Below are 18644 nucleotides of genomic sequence, written 5' to 3'. Positions count from 1 at the left end.
CCTGGATACACAAGCCTGTTTCTAACATCGCAGACGTTGATAATTAGAAAGAAGTGTGTAGGGTTTATTTTAAACTAAAGCTTTAGTTCCTTCTTACAGTTAGAGAGTCGAACTTGCTTTAAAAACCTTTTCATTTAGCAAAAAACATATTGCAAAATCCACTTTATCGCCAATATTCCAGACCAAATCGCAGACAACAAATCAAAAGCTTGCGCATTGATTTGACAACTTCAATTTACAATTAAATATTTAATGAATTATTTCAACTTATCGGCGCTGCAGCACTGCCTCCCAGTCCCCGTATTTTGATGGCTGTAAATGTGCGGGTATTTGCAGGAACACACGCTGACCATAATATATGGTTAAATCTGTGTTTTATTTATCCACACACACACAATTGACACTCGGCGCGACCCTAAGCACATTTATCATCCAACAATAATCCCCCGATGGGTGGGTATCAGTTCCCCATCCCCACCACACCTTCGATGCCATTTCTCCTTGCCATCAGCTTAAAGCGACAAAATTGTTTATGATTATCATTTGGCGAATATTTATGGACAACGGTGGCAGCAGTAGCAGTTATATTGGAATAAATAAATATACAAGTGCACTTTTATGTTCATATGCTATTATATAGCATACATTCATTGAGTATTTACTATATCTGGCATTTATCGATAACAAAGCCGGCAAAAAATAGACTGAATATAAATCCACTTACATTTTTTATTCACAAAACTTTAACAAAACATAATCTGAGAGCTTTTTAGAAAATTAATACCCAAATATGAATAAGTAAAATTAAGGCTTCGATCAAAATGTTACTCATATTTATTCACACCCTCAAGAAGAGTCAAATTCCTAGCTAAATATTGACCTATGCTATTTATTGATGCTGTTCAGCTACTTACAGACTCAGTGCCTCTCCCAAAACCACTTCCAATCACAGGTAAAGGCAATAAATTCCCCTCTGGCCTGAGGCTTTGTTATAATCTCCATTTCACCCTCTCATAACCCTTTGCCGAAAATGCCTGAAATGTCTGGGAAATATTTGCGCAATGCATGAATGCAACAAATTGCTGAACAGACTCTACAGCCCCTTCTTCATCTTCGGCCTCTCACCTAATTGTCCGGGTGGAAGGTGTGTAATTTATCATTCTAGCAGGGCCATTTTGCATTGCAGACTGTCATTTTGGCTAGGGAAATGGGGGAACACAGGATATTTGGCCAGATCGAAAAATGGTCAAGGCGCAAACAAGTTCAAGCTTGGCCCAATCCGAGCTATATTTATCATACGCCCCGTATGCTGTTCCAGTATTTAAACTCGAGAATATAAAATAGCAAAAACCATATACACTGTTTGTTCAATGAATGGTCAATGCATCAACCCTCTGGAAAGCGTGGCGATAATAAATTTATGGAAATGACACTAAATATTTTATTATTGCTAAATATGCAACAATGCAATATCGCTTCGTTGTGTGTGCGTGTGAGTGAGTGGGTTTGTGCCAACGCATAAAACAATCGCCTGCAACAACTGAGTGCATTGCCATGGAGATGGGCAATAATGGTGCGAGGCTGCGAGGGTGCGAGGGTTTAAGGGTGCCGGGTAAGCCAAGTACATGAGAGATGGTCACTGCCAACCTGCGCTCGCTGACAATGCATATAAATTATAAATACACAGAGATACACCTCAGATACGCAATTCGCATGCCAGAGCGAGTGCAATGGAGGGGAAGCAGGATGCTGGGAACGTGGCCAGGCAAAATTTAATTTCTGCTTACTTGTGAAATCGTGGATTAAAATACACTTTACTTAATATGAATACAAAAACAGTAGATCTCAATACGCAAGTGTACTTTAAATAAATAAATTAATAATAATCCTCAATATATTTTACAAATTTATGTTGAACAATTATAATAATTTGTGGAATATTTGGAGCTTTAAAAAGAGAGAGCAGGATATATTATTTATTAAAATTTTAAACTGATTAAGGTTACACTAATATAAACTTGTGATAAGAACACATTAGAATTTTTAAAATTTATTTCAAATAAAATCCTAATATTTATTTCTTGGTAATCAGTGTTTACAGCTTTAAACATTTATTGCTTTATTTTGAAACCAGCTGAAAAATGTTCTCTTCTTTATCTTTGGACAATAAATAGATAAATCCGTGCTATCCCCATGCCCAACCCACCAATTGCATACAATTTCAATGGCATGACTGCGGTTGCGTTTTGAGTGCGTGCACAAAAACGATTAAAATTTTAAATTTACACACAATTGTAGACTGGACATTTTTGGGACACTGGTCGCCACCACATTGACGACCACCCGGAAGTGGCGTTTATGATTTGGAACTAATTGCAGCATTGCACGACCAATAAACACAGCGCACGGAGCCAGGCGGAAAAATTGAGATCGCTGAGGGAAGGGGGCGCTGCGAAAATGGCAAGGGGTCTGGGGGTGGAGCTGGGCTGGTCTTGGGGGTGAACGACATTCAAGTGCGGAAGCCATTCGGGGTAATTACAATTGCATTGCGGTTAACGGGCAAGGCACACGCTAAATCACTCAGAGGGGAGAAACAAGGAGAGGAAAGCGATTTTCCAATTTTGAATAATGCAACTGCACAGCTCCAGGCAAAGGCAATCGAAGGGGATGGGGTATGGGTAGGCAAGGTACACACCCCTACACTAGAAAAAAATATACAACAACAGAAAATCTTTAAAATACAATTTATATTCAAATAAAAATGTATATGCAATTAGATATTTTGTTAAAATTTGATATAGATTATTGGGGAATAGTTTATAATTAATTCTGAAAATTTATATTTACTGTGTACACCCTCGCGCAGGTGCCACTGCAGGTGGGCCCCCAAGAAGCCCCCGTTAGCTGCATAAATCAACAAATACGCAAATAGCCTGGCAGCGGGCGAATTGGCGACTCGAATTGACCGCAATCCCCTGGCCTGCCACCCCCTCCAAGCTTTGGGAATCCCCCGGGCCACAGTCCAAAAGGAGCCGAGCAGCTGGTTCCAAAGCCATTCCCTTCCCACTGTTTCCCGGAGCATTATGGAAATCTCTTGTTGACTTCCACAAATGAGCAAATGCCTCAGACATATGCAATCTGTGTATAAATATTTACGCGGCTTCACCGAAATTAATGGCCTCTCTCCCCCCTTCCGCCCCAACCACTGCGATCCAGGCTCGATAAATATTGTTTTTGGCTCAATTTTCAGGCAAAATTAATTTCTTATTTAATGCACTGATAAATACCATTTGAAGCTTGTTTGGCCAAAAGAGCAAAGTTTGTCCAGTGAGATACTAATTGAAAATGAAGCAAATAGGGTGTAATCAGTGGTTGTTCTACGAACTAAAGATAGTTTCAAATTTACAGATTTAATAAGTTAATATATGAGGTAAGCAAAGCCTTTACATTATTTCTATCAAATTTCTAACAAAAACACATTTATGTGGAATTTATAACAAAATACTTTAAAGCCGATTTTCCTGCATATTACATATTTTTATTCTCATTATAAAATAATGAACTCTAAACAAATAATTCATTATAATTTGCATTGTCATCTGTTTTTTCCCCAACACATGCACAAAAAATCCGCTTTGGATACAAAATGAAATATTTACAAATCAGCACGAGGAAAATGAGAAAAACGACCTGCTCTAAAGATTTAGTATAAATAATTCAATAAACACAATGGATTTTCTATTAATTTATGCAAGCCAGAAAATAATTAATAAACGCATGTTTTCCTGCCGAACGCTTTTCCACCTAACAAATTAAATAATTAAATGTGATTAAAAGTTTGCGCCTGCTTAAACAAATTGGCAAGAGCCAGAGAAAGAGAGAGCGGGTAGATGAAAAGTGCAGATAGAATGAAAATCGAATTAACAAATTGTGCACTCAATCAAAGCGAGTGTGCCCTGCGACGGCGGAAAATTCAATCAAATATCTGCAAATTGCGTTTAATATGGAAATAACTTAATGAAGAGTCCACGTAGCTGGCCTTCATTAAATTAGTTTGAAATATGTACCTTGGTTGAGCTGGCTTTCAGTTAATGATAGCCATTCTATAGGGTTGTTTTTCAAAAGAATTAAATTAACAACATTTACTTAAAATATGTTTTAGTCCTCCATCAAAGGGTTATCCGATTATCTCTCTTCTATTTCAATACAAAAATTTGTCAGCACAAAAGTACCAACAAAACACAAAAAATGGGTAGCGATTTCAAGTTGACAGCAATTTGCTGCCGGTTAAGTTGAATTGAATTTTCTGCGGGTCTTCCGATCCGAACAATGCAAAAAGATTTCACAGATTCACAGATTTGTTTTGCTGTTGTTTCAACGGATTTGTGCCCGTCTATCTGCCCTGCCCAACTCCCCCACACCCTTTCGTTTTTATCAGGCTCATATGCATATATAGATTTTTCTTTAATTTTATTGTTGCGCTGCCCAGACGGCCAAATCCAAACACAGACAGCCACAGACGGGCCATTCGCATAGACAAATAAACAAATCTCGTCAAGTGCCTGCGACGTATACATTTTCACGTACAATCGGGTTTGAAATAATAGGACCTAAAAGTTTGATAAAATACCTGGAACTTTTAACATTACGTTTACTGATCAATACGCTTAGAAATTGTATCTATAGGCATATATATTACTCGTTAAACCCAGTAGAATATAGTTTATATCCTTGTCTTTGACCTATTATTACGACCTCACCTGTAGTACGTTCAGATACAGTGTATCTGGCGGATGTCTGATGGTGGATGGCCCCGGCAAATGTGTTTGCGTTTGTCACTTTTGGGGCTCTGCGGTTCCAGATTGGTGGGTTGGGCCGGGTATCTGGCTTAGCGAGCGTCAACATTTTGGTAACACACACTTACTCTCTCCATCTCAGCTCGCCACTCGATCCACGCAATTAATTTCTGTATCAGAGCGAGCAGTTGAAGTGGCCCACAGGGGGTTTAGAAAAGGGGTGTGTGTGGGTGGGTGTGTCCTTCACTCACGTGTGAGTTAAAAATTCCACACTCGGGTTCCTGCAAGGGTATTAAAAATGAAACCAAAACAAACAGCAAACATCAAAAGCTGGCGAGTGGCGCGACAAAAGGCAGCTGGGCAATATCCGTCCTCCTAGCTGGTCCTTTTCCCGCCACTTTTCCCCCAACGGTGAGAGCGAGCGGCCATGGCTGTCTGATTTTTAAGCTGGTCTCGGTTTCCGGTTAAGTATATGACAGTTGCAAGGTCCGTTTTGTAACCAAAGACCATGTCATGGGGAATAGGCGAGATTGGGCAATGCCACGAGTGGTCTGGCCGCATCAGAGTACTTTAAAGGGACAGCGTGAAGGGTATTTTATTTAAAGCTAAGTAGTTTAGACTTGTGAAATAAATATAGAGATGAATAAATATAAAGAATCTTAACTTATTAGATTTGCTTCGAAAACTTATAATGTAATTTTTGTTTAATAATTTAATTTTATATTATTTTTATAGCTCTATTTTAATATATTCTAATCTATTTTAAGTAATACCCTAAACCAAAGAATTCTACTTAGTCTGAGTGCCCCTTCTGCGCCTAGATTTGACCATGGTTTTAAAGCCGTATATATGCATTAGCGAGGCAGACACGCGACCGCGAAACGCAGACCGCCAACCCTATGCCCCTAGCCCCAAAATCCGCACCCCCTGGTGCCCGAGGCCTCGCTCTTTTCGCAGTAGAATTACCCCTTTTTGCCGGCAGCCTCAGACTTCTGGCCAAACAACGAAAACTGATGTTTTTCACGCGCGAGATTTACGAGCGACGTGCATTTCGGGCTACAACGTAAACGCACTTGAGGCTCCAAGTCCCATTCCCATCACCTCAAAACCACCACTTGCATACTCTCCTAAATGAGTACACAGTAAAAATAAAATCTACTTAGATTGGATAGAAATTGCCACACTTGATTGCCAAACAGCATGCTAATATATTGTGAATTATTTTCTGGTTACTGCTATATGAAAATTATATTTTTACGTATATACATTTTATATATACAAATTATTCCTTTCTCAGATATTTTTAAACTCAGTGTATGTGTGCTGTTTGTGTATGTTTATCTTGGACTGTGGCTCCTGTGCTGCGGATAGGCCTTTTACCATATGAGAGGGAACAACAAAAATGCGGGCTGCCGCTGTACAAAACTTTTGCACAAAAATAAAACATCGAAATGCGCTTTTGTTGGCTTGCTTGCCGTTCAGAGATGGGCTTTTAAAGCAGTCCGTTCAAGTATCTGGCAATGGAAAAGCATTTAATTTTGAGCGAAAACAATGCCGGCAAACGTTTGAGAGCGATCCACGCGAACTTACGGCCAATGGGCAACATTAAAAACTTCCGTTTCCGCTGGAAAACGAGCACAAAAGAAATGCAGCGGAAATGCCACAAAGTTCAAACAAGAAGACCAGAGCGCACTGGCAAACAAACAAACAGGAAAACCGCCGGGCAAACACTAACAGCATTAAGGAACCAGCTAAGGTCCTGGCCCGGATTCTCCTTTTTCACCATTTTCTTGCTTTTCCTTGAGCTGCACACTCATTACCAAAATTGCAATAAATTTTTGTGCACTGAAATTATTTGAAGTGCCCGGCTGCCATACACACATAAAAACGTCCATTCCGAAATTTACGAGAGTGTCCAAGAAGAATGTGCCAAACTTTTATACGCGACCAGGAGACAGGAGAACGTAACTTGTACTCGTACTTGTAGTGTCAAGTGTTTTTGCGGGCAGAACGGAGCGGAGGGTGAATCCCCCCCGAAACAAGCCACGGAAAGGAAAACGTTTTAATTGCTTTTTGTTCGCAGGGGCGAGAAACTAAACTGCTTTCGAGGGTTTAGTCTATACGGAGCCAGAGCCAAATGTCGTGATCGATGAGTTATTGGTTTTCAGGGGAAAATTGAAATTTCGGCAATTGAAAAACTACAAAACTAAGGTCTGATTATGTCTTTTAAGGGAAAAACAACATTAAAAGTGCATTGTTTTATGACGTCGAACTTAAAGATCAGTTCATCGCATGATCTATTATTTTCTTAGTGTGAAAAGCTCAGTATTCAATGATTTAAGCACCTTTTTTTGTTCTCGAAATTTTAATTGCACTTTTCTGTGGCGGATTACAAAGAGAGGGACTCACACATGACTACACCGCCAACTGTCAATGGGTTTCAATGAGCAACACCGATTCTCCCGCTTCTTGAAATACTGAAACACTCTTTTGTGGGCGGCTCATGGCCTTTTATTTATTCATATATTTCACTTTTTTGTTGCACACGCAATGATTTATTAATGATGCTTATTATTATTGCTTAATTGCGGATATTTGCATTTCCACACGCAGACCACCGTAGGGGGCTGCTCCCTTTGCGTTTGTGTTTTACATTCGAGGATTTAATTGGCGCCAAGTGAAAACATTCAACCAGTTTTCTGGTTGCGATTACCGAAACGATTTCAGAGCTCTGCTCTGATTATATTCAATAATGGAATTTAAATAAATTTGCATTTAATGACGCTCCCACACATACGGCAGGCCCACCTAGACGCATATTTGATATGCGGTTGGCTTTTGTGCGCTCAACTTGAAATTGTTTTGGTCTTTTTGTAGACTTTTCACGAGCTGGGCTTTTAGCGAGCCATGAATTTTTAATTAATTCGATTAAGTACCGGATTTTCAACTAGCGAATTGCATACGAAATGTGGATTAATCAGAGTAAAAAACGAAAACAGAAAGTAAACACATTGATTATTTAATCGAATGATTGTAGATGATGAATTCTCATATATACATTTAATTAAAGTTAGGATTTAACGGATTTGAAGTGATGTCAAAAACCAAAAAAACACGGCTTAAAGAATATTTTAGAAAAAGGAAAAACATTCTTTAAATATAATACTTTATGAAACCATTTTAAATTTATGAAATTCTGAACCCCATCATCTTATCATAGGGCTGTCGTTTGCTGTCATCATAAATATCACATCCCGTTAAATTTTTCAGAAATTTTATGTTAAATAACATTTAATTAGTGCATTTAAATGAGGCAGACTTAAACCCTGATGCACCGCACAGAAATGGCATTCCTCTTTCATTTGCATAGGCCGATAAATACCATAATCGGATGTGTGGATCAGGCCAAAAGCTACAGGACACACGCAGAAAAATATTTCCCTTCTTCCCTTTAATTATCAATAAATTCGGAAAATAACAGCCAACAAAGAATCAAGTTGATTAAAGAATATTTCCATAAAATTGTTACCACCTCTTTGTTTTTTTTTTCTGGTATATTGGCGAATAACTGGACAGTTACTCGTTAATCAACGCACTCAGACCTCCACCGAATTGAGCAGACTTTATGTGCATTGTCTCGCTTGATTATACGTCGCGCCCCCAACTCAAAAAGAGCGCTGTGAATCTGATTCTTATGCAGGTTTTTTACGCGTCCGCGACATGCAGACACATAAATTTAACGGGAAAAGCCATCCTACCAATTCCATCGAGCGCCTTCAGAGAGTGTGCACTGTGAACAATGCCTGAAAGAATGTTGCTAAAAAAGCAGACAGAAGTGGAAAGATATCTTTTGGGACCGAATATATAAATACCCTTACAAGTCGTATTAGAAATTAGTTATTTATGGTTATTTCTTCTTTAAATATATCTGGGATTGCAAACAAATTCCTGTAGATGTAAATCTGATTTGGCAACTAAACAATCTATTAATTTCTAGCATTTCTTTCGATACCTTTGTAAAAACCTTACCAAAAAGAACTTGTTCTATAAAAGACAGGGTTTTAAGCTCCAGGGGGTTTCCTAAAGTCACATAATCATCCAAATAATAGAACTATACCCCACTGTAAGTGTATAAAAATGCGTACCCTGCCACTGCCATATTTATATGGTAATTTGCGTCTCGAAATGCGACCTTAAAGGTGGCCACAGTTGGCCCCCACATGAACGGACAGACAATGGGTACTAAAGCACAAAAAACAAATGAAGAGCATAAAAGTAAATGCGAAACTGAAACCGAAAACGGAAAACAGAAAACCGAAAACGAAAACGGAGCGTGTTAACCAACCCCAATAATTTAAGCAGAATTTATGGCATTAAGATACGCATAATAGTCGAGGAGGACCTTGGTCAATGGCCAGGCAAATATTTGGTCCTCCGCCTCGGCCTGTTATTCTTTTCCTCCAGCCGGACGTCTAATCCTTACAGGACACACGCACAAGGGCGTCGGGCGGAGAAGCTCCACACATAAATCAAATGCCAGCTCTCTCTCTCTCTCGCTCTGTGTGTGTGTGGTTGGGTGTTAATTAGTATTTAATCTATGAACCATAAATAAATCCCTTCTGCAAGGACACTCAATTTCCGTTCGCTTGAGCACTGAAGTGCGGCAGTCTAAGGGAGTGAGAAAAATGCCTTTTGTGCTCCTTAATAAATTGCCAATTGTATGTCATAGAAGTTAAGTCAACTAATTGCAGAGTTTACTTTTTTTATGGTGGCGTTCATGCGTTTATAGGGTAAAGCGGGTGTGTTGGGAAAAGTGGTTGTTATAAATATAAAAGAAAAATAATATTTTCAATAAATATTTTATGTTGAAAAGGAAAGGAACAAGTAGTTATGAAAAGTTGTGTATTTATATTTAATCAGTAATGAGCTGTAGAGTGTACAAAAGTCCTTCAAACTTGAATCCATCTTTCCTTTATTGGATTTCCAGTGTGATGTGTTTGTGCATTGGTGTCAAGTGTGTGTCTGTGTCATAGGAAAAGTGTCAATAAAACAGTTTAATTGATTGTGCGCTAAGCTGTTGCCAAACACTGCCAGCTTGAAGCTTCCCCCGCTGCCGCTCCCGCTCCCAAAGCGGCTATAAAAGTATTTTCCAGAGGCGCGCGATGTCGTCGCCATCTGTTGACAGTCGACTAAAGCTAAAGCTGCCAAAGTAATGCTTGACATTTGCATTGCAAATTGAGCATTTTGGAGAGCGCGACAATTACAGCTCACCCCGGGGCCCCACATCCACACATTCCTCATTTTCGCCACAGTTTCGCTGAAAGCAATTAGCGATTAGCGAGCGAGACTTTTCAACTTTTCCGCGGAAAAATCCAGCGTGCGTATGTAGTCGTATCTACATTAGTTTGATTTGTATTCAGTTCATTTAATTTCAACGCCTGGTTTTCTTTTTTTTTTTTTACCCTCTTGTTTCGCTTTTGATTTTCCACCCTCGCCTGGATTTTTCCAATTTGCATTCGCAATTGCTCATTGATTTTCGCATTTGAATTTTCTCTTGGCTTTTAAATGCATTTGGCAATTTCCTGACTTGCCGTTTTAATTGTGTGTGCATTAAAATCAACGCAATGATGCATTTTTAATTCAAATTAAAAATCGCTCCCAGCACATTGGATTTTATACAGAAATATCCTACGGCAGTCGCACCAAGAACCGAAGAAGTTGCTGGGTGTGGGTAACCGGGTTTTTAGCTGGGTTGAATTCGGTTTTTGTGGTGGAGCGTAAAAGATTCTGGGTCGCGACAATTTAATTTGCTGATGCAAAAGTCAATTAATTTGAGAGGAATATTTAATCAGATGATGGCAGGAAGTGGGTGGGAGAAGGGCAGGAAAGGGGAGGAGAAAACGAAGACAAAAGGAAATAAGCAAATAGCAAAAATGGGAATTAAAAGATATATATATTTCAATAGTAACCTTGAGTGACACTTTCTGTAGATAAAATATTCAATTTTCTTAGGAATACTTTGTTTTATGAATAATAGATTTATTTGAGGGAAAACGTAGGAAAATATCATCAAATAAGTATGGTTTTGTTGTCAATTATTAACACTTCACATAAAAAACCAACACAAACACAACACTTGAAACATACAAAACCAGAAAAAAACTAAAAAAAAAAAACAAAATATGTCCAAGACATTGGAAAAAAAGGAAAATGTTTTTGGCTTAAACTTCGAATTACAACCCACACAAGATGTTCCAGTTTACCAATATCTCGAAGCCAATGAGTCATTCCTAAAGAAGCCCTCGATGGTCAAAGAGGTAATGGAGTACCTGGATACCATTGAAAATGCCAATAAGATGGAGTGAGTAACAGTACCTATATATCACATAGATATAAATTTCACAGAAAAATCCATTTAGTTCCACAAGGACTGCTAGGAAAACCGCTGTTGACCGCAAATCAGTGGCGCAGGACGATGACTTTCTGGTCACTCTACGAACGCCTACAAATGTCCGGTCATCGTTCAGACGAGCCAAATTTAAAAAAATCCCCATGAACACGAATCAATTTACTTTCATGCGACAAATCGAACCAGAGCCAGAGGATCGCATCTTGGCCCGGCAACAAAGGGAAATTGTGGCCGAAACATTTCGTCGATCGGGAAACTTTGAGTATCGCAAACAAAGATTCGAAGTGGCAATAGACTTTTATACGAGGGGTCTGACGTACGTGAAGGATACCCCAGTTCTATATGTGAATCGTGCCATGTGCTACATCAAGTAAGTGTTTCATCGATCAAATGTCGCCTTCTAATCTCTTATTTTAAAAGATTGAGGGCATACAAGCGCGGTATTATGGATTGCGACCATGTCCTTACCTACATAGATGAAAAATATCCGCGTGCTTGGCTTTATCGTGCGGCGGCCTATAAGCGACTGAACGATGAAGCCAATTACGAGTATAGTGTCTCCCAAGTGAAACGATTAAACAACACGGAAACTGAGTTTATAGATGACTTTTTGGAGAAAATGCGAACGCTACTTTAGGCAGCATCAAAATCTTGATATGTACAAGCGAAGATTACCTAAATAAAGTATAATTGTATAGACAGAAAGCCAATTTAATCCTTCTTTTTCAACCCCAAAACCCAATTTGGCTTCAATTAACTCAAAAATCATTTTGAATTTTCTGACTCGACTTGGCTCTTTTCCTGGATTACCTTATTTCCGGTTCAAACACCTTCGAGTTGCCTGCTTCCTGCCATCCAGTTGATTAGCGGCCTTGATTTCATTCCCTTTCGCTTCCTTGTTTCCTAATTAACTGCCGACTCATAAAAGAAAAACTCCAACAAATTGATAAAGGATGAAAAGGAGCCAAGAGAAGCCATTGTAAAAATAAATTGAAAAAGAAAAACAAAAGTTTTCTCCAGTTTTACTCCCAACTTTTGACTTCTTCAAGGTGAGCTGGAGACATTTATTTTGCGATTAATTCTTCCCCATTCATTTCGAGTCCTAGGCTTTCCATAAAATGCACTTCAAATGTCCGAAAGCAATTTTGTAAAGTCTGATAATTCCATCTGACTGGCCAGTCCTAGTCTTATGCCTTCTGCCGGCCATTAGGCCAAATGTCGACCGGCAGAAGTTGACCCAAATATTACTCAGCACATTCGTAGGCAACTGGAGCTAATGTTCAAGTGGATGCTGGTGCTCGTTTTGCTGCTGCTGCTCGACTTTTCTCTCTGTCTGAGTCAATTTGATTTTTTAATTAAATTTATTATGGCAAACAGCATAAAATTTTATGTGGTTCGTCCAGTTCTGGGTCACATTGCTAATGACTCTTTGGGCCGGAGTCGGAGTCGGATTTCGAGATGCAAGTTGCAAGCTGGAGCATAATACTTCCTAGTATCCACCATCCGACGCCGCCTGCTCCCGGGACAGTAATCTGCTGCTAATGCCTTTTGGTTTCTGCTCTCCCCGGATTCGAGCTCGTCTTCCTCTCTGTTTGTGCTGTTGTTTATTCAATTATTTTTTATGAAAATTGTATTTACCATTCGGTTGCCTTTTGGATTTATGAAATTTCTTTGCTCAAAAACTGCAATATGTTCTCGATAAATATCCTCTGATTTATGCTTTCTCTTACGGATAATGGAAAGTTATATGTCTGGCGTAAGTTAAAGTCAAAGTGTAGGTAATATTTCAATTAAAAATCTTTGTGAAATGCTATATTAAATGGTAAACGATAGCTGAAGACAAACAAAAAATATCAACCAATATATATATGGACTTAAAAACAATAGATTATATTTTTCTTTGTAGAATTTACTGATTACGTTGCATGCAATTTAAGTTCCTGCAAGAAAATTGTTCAAATTAAGCTTTGTAATAAATTCTGCTATATTTGCCACGCACCTGAGCCACGATATGTACCCACTTACTGGACATAAAATAAAGCGAAATTTAATTGGGGCCTGGGAATAGGGGCCAAGGCAGACCTAAGGCTAAATGTTTATGCTCTGACCGTATCTTTAAAAAGAAATATGTACGCTCGAATGGGCCACGCACCATTTACGAGCCTGTGGTAGCTGGCCGCCACACTGCGTATACGCAACATGCAAGCAGCAGAGCGAACACATTGCGTATACGCATCATGCAGGCACCATAAACATTCGCAAATAAAATGTGTTTAATTGCAGCAAAGGCAACGCACAAAAAAAAAAAGTGAGATGAAAAAACCTGAATATATAAAAGAAGAAGAGAGTTGCCAGGCTAAACAAAGTGGAAAGTCCTGGACTAAAAGGTAATTAAAGCGATGCGAACAGGACACCGGCAGGGAAAGTTTCCACACAGCTACATTGTTAGTTCAATCGCACGGAATAATTTATTAATTAACTACAATTCGAATGAATGAATGAACGATTACGGGCAGCAGAATGGGCCAGGGCCGGGGCAAGGGTCCCTGGGTGCTAGGAGCGACAATTTCGATTCTCCAGTGCACGTAACAGGAAAATCAATTAAAAGCGCTTTATGTGCGCGACAGTGTTCGTTTTCGACTTTGACTTAGACTCCGACTTCCACTTCGACTTGGTCCTGGACTTGGTTAGACTTGGCTGTCGCCCTCGATTCGATTCGCTTCGGTTCGGTTCGGTTGGGTTGGGTCCTGGCGCTCTGGGACAAGTTTAGCGCCTGCCAAGTGGAACTTTGTTAGTTTCTAATTAATTGTTACAGTTACAGACGAACGCTGAAATTGACTGCAGCAGCAGCTGCTGCTCCGTATCCCTATGCCCCATCTCCAGGTCGCAGCTCCTGCCAATTTTAACATCCCCGGTTATTTATGTCGAGCGCTCGGTATTATTTATGCTGCATATTGGGCGCATTGTAGTAAATTAACCAACGAACGCCCCGAACACCCCAAGGGCAGGCAGAAGGAGTCACAGCTGGCATCTTCCTTCGTCTCCTTCCCGTTTATTGGAAATGTCACAATAACTTTACAGTTATGACAATTTTATGGCAAAGATTTGTGCTCGAACGCGGATTCCATACCGATTTGGGGTAGGTAATCAAAATGCTCGACAGTAATTAAATTTTCGGTTGGGATATAAATTCCGTCTGGGTTAATGAATTTTTGGAGCATGTACAAATATCTTTGGAAATATATTTTATATGGGGATAATCAATTTTATATTCTAGCAGACTTTCATAATCTAAGATTGTTTGTAAATGGATATCGTAATATTTTTTTATCCCCACTAATTCATTTGCGAATAATCCTCCAAAGAATGACAGAAATTCACTTTGCACAATCTTATTTTCGCATCTTTTTTCTAACCCAAGCGACGGCCTAACCCTCATATTTATCTTTAATCTTCCATTCACTTTTCTGGCACTCCCTTTTTTCCCAAATTGATATTCCATCATCGGCCATTCCTGCAATCCGGCAGAACATTTGCGATAATTACCCGTAAAATGTCCGCCAACGCCTTTCACATCATACTGAACACACACACTAGGACTTGGTATCCTTGAAAGCCAATTGAATGGAATCCCCCATGTTCATTTCCGTTTTGATGGCCATAACCAGGATCCGTGCTCTCAATGGTATCTCAATACTATCAATACCCCAGCTAGGCGCCAAAGTCAAGCCATCAACTAGGAAGAGAAGCTGCAAAAAAGTAAACGCTGGCGGAAACGGAAAAGGCTTAACAGCTGCGCTCACCCGGACACTGTGAGTGCTGTGGCAGGACAGGAGGCCGGAAAGAAAGAAAGAGGGAATGTGAAGGGTAGCCGGACTGGACACTCTCGAAATCCGTAAGCGCATAATCATGAAAATTGTCAGTACATAATGCCTCAAAAGAGCCGATGGCAAAGACGAAGAAGAGGCGGAAAAGGATTTTACTCGCAACTTTACTTACTTTACACGCTTGACTTTGTGGATGGCCCCGATTGGTGACTTCGATGTGGCACAGTGTCCGAATTACACGATTCTTTTAATGCATTTTTATTATTAATAATAAATACGAACAATATTATTGCAGAATATTAAAATAAAGCCAAAGGAGAACTTTAAACGTATAGAAATTACGCATAAAACTATTTGCAAATAATTATAAAAAGGCAAACATTGTTATTTATATATATTATACCATTTTAAAGCCATTATTATTATAATTCATTTTTCGCAATTACCGATTATATATAACTAGCTACTAAAGCACTGTGCCTGGGCAGCCCTCTTCCCTTGCGGGAATTTGTAGAGCGGAAAGTAATTTTCTTGCGCTTTTTATTCGCCCTCGTTTTTTATGGGTCGATTTGGCCATCTCTGGCCCCGTGCAGCCCCCAGCCTCTACCCCTCGTTCGCCCTGGCCAGGACTCTTATGTCCTGTGCTGTCCTCGTATTAGCTTCCCATCTTCGGCCCAAAAGCAGGAGCGACAACAACAGCAAAACGAAGGAGAAAAGGAAAAAGAAAGTTTACTTTCACATGCTGGCCGCACTTTGATTTTGTTGTCTGCCTTTTTTTATTCTCTGAATGGAACGAGAGGCCACTCTTCAGCTTTGGCTGCTGGCGTTGGCAAAAATCAACTTTTGCACGTTTCGATTGTGTAAAGTTTTTATGGCTTTTTGATTTTTTTCACTTATTGCCTGCGCAGCTCCAGGGCGGATTGAGTGTGGGGATGGGGTAGTGGGCTGGAGGTCCGGGAAACCCCTGTCATCATCAATAAGGTGCCTCATTGAAGGCACTTAAATAATTACAAAATAATGGATGCCAATGGCAGAGTGTCGCAGACACTTTTTAGCCACTTCGATGGCAGGGGTGAGGAGGCTTGTGGAGCCGGCGGGTTTAATGCAAATCGTGCCCAAGTGCCGACGACTCGGTTTGCCAACTCTTTCACGTCAAGTCAAAGGGAAATAGTCGTTCTCTGGAGGAAAAGCCAGCGAGGTATGCAAATATTTGGTGAAGCGAAAATCAGTAAAAGCGCCGAGGGTGGGAGGCCTGCTCTGTTTGTTGTCACTTTGATTTGTTTGCCTCATTGTAAATATTTAATGGAGCTGAAATAAGAGCAAAGGAGTTGAGATCTCGCAGCATGCGAGATAAGGTTTATATTATTAAATTTCAAATTCTTTCCAAGCACTTTCAATTTCTTTGAATTCAAATCGAAGAGTATTCCTTCGGCCTAACTAGTTTACATCCTTCTATCTGGCATTGTTAGTCAAAATATTGTCAGCATTTAAACTTTAATATATTTATTTGTTAATAACCAATGTTCATTTATTTTCCCTCAACTTCTAGCATATAATATTTTCTTTAAATATTTGCTGAAATATTTTAATTAACTGGCTTTCAAAAATATTTGTAAAGTTGTTACTAAATTCGCTCGTTATTAGTTGATAATATTTTATTTGCATTCTGCCATTTGTTCATTTCAGTTTCCAAATATTTGTTGTGACAAAAAAAAAATAGTATAAACTTAATTTCTCCCTCCTGTTGTTGCAAGAGCAACAATACCATTTCAATTTCCCTGAGGTGGGCAACGCACACTCAAACAAGTTTAAATGAACACAAATAAAATTTATCGATAACGAATTTACAGAAGTGCAACCCTCCTCCACATACCAAAAATGGAAATTGTTTAAAATATTAAAAATTTATTGCAGCCTCAACTCCTCTTTGCTGTTTGTTTTGTTTACTTTTTTTTTAGCATGGCATTTTTTTTTAAAGGCGCAATAAATACAATTAAATTATATGCAAAATGCATAAAAAACATTGAGCAATTAAAAAAATAAACACGAAAGTAAGCATTTTACACATATGCAAACAAAAAGAATGCCATAAAAAACTGTAAAACAGAAGATAAATAAATAAAGTTTTGTGCATCGAAATGCGATTGAATTGTTTTTTTTTTTTTTTTTTGATTGTTTTTCATCGATGTTTTACAGTTTCCACAATGCTGGGCAGTAAATATTTTAAATGTTGTCATTTTTTACTCACATCCTTTTTGCTCTATTTTATTCGCAGTGTTTTTCATTTGTAGCGTATCATTTATATTTCAATTTTAATTTATATTCATTTGAATATTTTCCCGGGGCTGGCCAACCCTTTTTGTTGCCTACTTTTTCGGGCGCTTTATCGGGAAAAGCTCATAAGTTAATAGTGGTCGAGGCAAAGATGCAAGGGAACAGAGCGAATTCAGCAATGGAAACTCAATTGCCCTCGACCACAAACATCACTTGAAACTATATGTTGTTTGGTTTCAGCTTTTTAATGGAAATCCGATTGCTGAAACAACATTTTCCCCTCGAATATCAGAAAGAACTTTAAAACTGTTGAACTATTGAATTGGGTCATTGTTTTTGTATTCCAAATAACAGGTGAGTTGGTAATAGTGCCCGTGCAACAGTTAGTTCTTTTTTGTATTTAACTACAAATACATAATTGCAAATGTATAATTGATTTGATAGATGGTAAATTATAGGTTAAGGTCAAAGCAAAGTTGATTTGTTGTGAGCTTGTAAGCAGTAACTAAATTTATGAAATAAATTCAATTAAAAATTTGATTATGATGGCTACCATTTATACAATTTTATTATTTAATATACCTACCATTTATATTGAATTTTTAAACTAATTTGCTTGTTTTCTATAAAATAAATGCTGTTATATCCTTACCTCGAGAGTATGAGCCACAACCCCCAATTAGGCCACAACAAGTTCCATCCTTACTACTCGCCTTATTTACTTATGATTATCATGTTGAATCGCCCATCCCAAAACGGAGAGAACCAATTCGGCTTTCCCTTTGAGCTCTCCTGCGGTTTCCCGGCAAAAGTTCTGCGGTCGCGTTGAGCTTTGATTTGCAAACTGAGAATGCGGGTGGGTCTTCCTCTATATATATATATATATTTTAGCATATTAAATTAAAGCAAATGGCTGGAACAAACCAGACGGCACGGCCTGGCCGCCAGCTGCTGGCTGAGTGATAAATTTAAGTGCTGCCGTCTAAATAAGTGATGTCTCCACTACCGGGTTGGCGGAGGCTTAGCTTTTGGCGGAGTCGGGGCAATGTACAGAATGCTGAGCGGCGGCTGAGCTGCTGAATAAACAACTTTTGCATTTGCTTTCATGAACTCCAACTGGAAATCGGCTTAGAGGACATCTGGCAAACGTCATTGCCATTGTCATTTATGCTCTTTCCAATGAGCGTATTAGCATTGCGGCGTGGCCAAGCAAATTTGATTACATTTTAAGAAACTGTATTACAGGAAAAGCAGCTTCAACTATGATTTAAATAGCTCATGTAAGTTTTTAATTGTTACGCAGCTGTTTTTCATTAAGTACATTTCATGAAAAACATT

The 18644-nt window shown here is 38.9% G+C and overlaps 1 protein-coding gene and 1 long non-coding RNA gene across 3 annotated transcripts; one reads left to right on the top strand and one right to left on the bottom strand.

Moving 5' to 3' along the window:
* The first annotated feature begins 10892 nt into the window (after nt 1-10892).
* On the top strand, nt 10893-11910 carry LOC108080979 (tetratricopeptide repeat protein 12). Its single transcript, XM_017175905.3, has 3 exons — nt 10893-11157; nt 11216-11575; nt 11626-11910. Exons 1-3 carry the CDS (start codon nt 10979-10981, stop codon nt 11840-11842), a joined length of 756 nt encoding a protein of 251 aa, XP_017031394.1. The 5' UTR covers nt 10893-10978; the 3' UTR covers nt 11843-11910.
* Nucleotides 11911-15760: 3850 nt separating this feature from the next.
* On the bottom strand, nt 15761-18551 carry LOC138928860 (uncharacterized). Of its 2 annotated transcripts, none has more exons than XR_011445259.1 (3): nt 18231-18551; nt 17959-18174; nt 15761-16340 (listed from the first exon to the last, which is right to left on the bottom strand). It is a non-coding gene; the product is annotated as an uncharacterized lncRNA (long non-coding RNA). The 2 variants fall into 2 exon arrangements; XR_011445258.1 differs by having other exon boundaries at nt 18020-18174.
* Between the last annotated feature and the right edge of the window lie 93 nt (nt 18552-18644).

The sequence above is a fragment of the Drosophila kikkawai genome, chromosome 3R (assembly GCF_030179895.1).
Source record: "Drosophila kikkawai strain 14028-0561.14 chromosome 3R, DkikHiC1v2, whole genome shotgun sequence".
NCBI lineage: Eukaryota > Metazoa > Arthropoda > Insecta > Diptera > Drosophilidae > Drosophila > Drosophila kikkawai.
Note: the sequence above shows the minus strand (reverse complement) of the source record. Positions and strands in the feature narration are given on the sequence as shown.

Bases quoted from the DNA above. Each gene is read 5' to 3' on its own strand.
- LOC108080979 (XM_017175905.3), top strand. From the start codon at position 10,979: ATGTCCAAGACATTGGAAAAAAAGGAAAATGTTTTTGGCTTAAACTTC. The intron at 11,158-11,215 runs GTGAGTAACAGT...AAATCCATTTAG, and splicing joins GAAAATGCCAATAAGATGGA to TTCCACAAGGACTGCTAGGA. The intron at 11,576-11,625 runs GTAAGTGTTTCA...TTATTTTAAAAG, and splicing joins CGTGCCATGTGCTACATCAA to ATTGAGGGCATACAAGCGCG.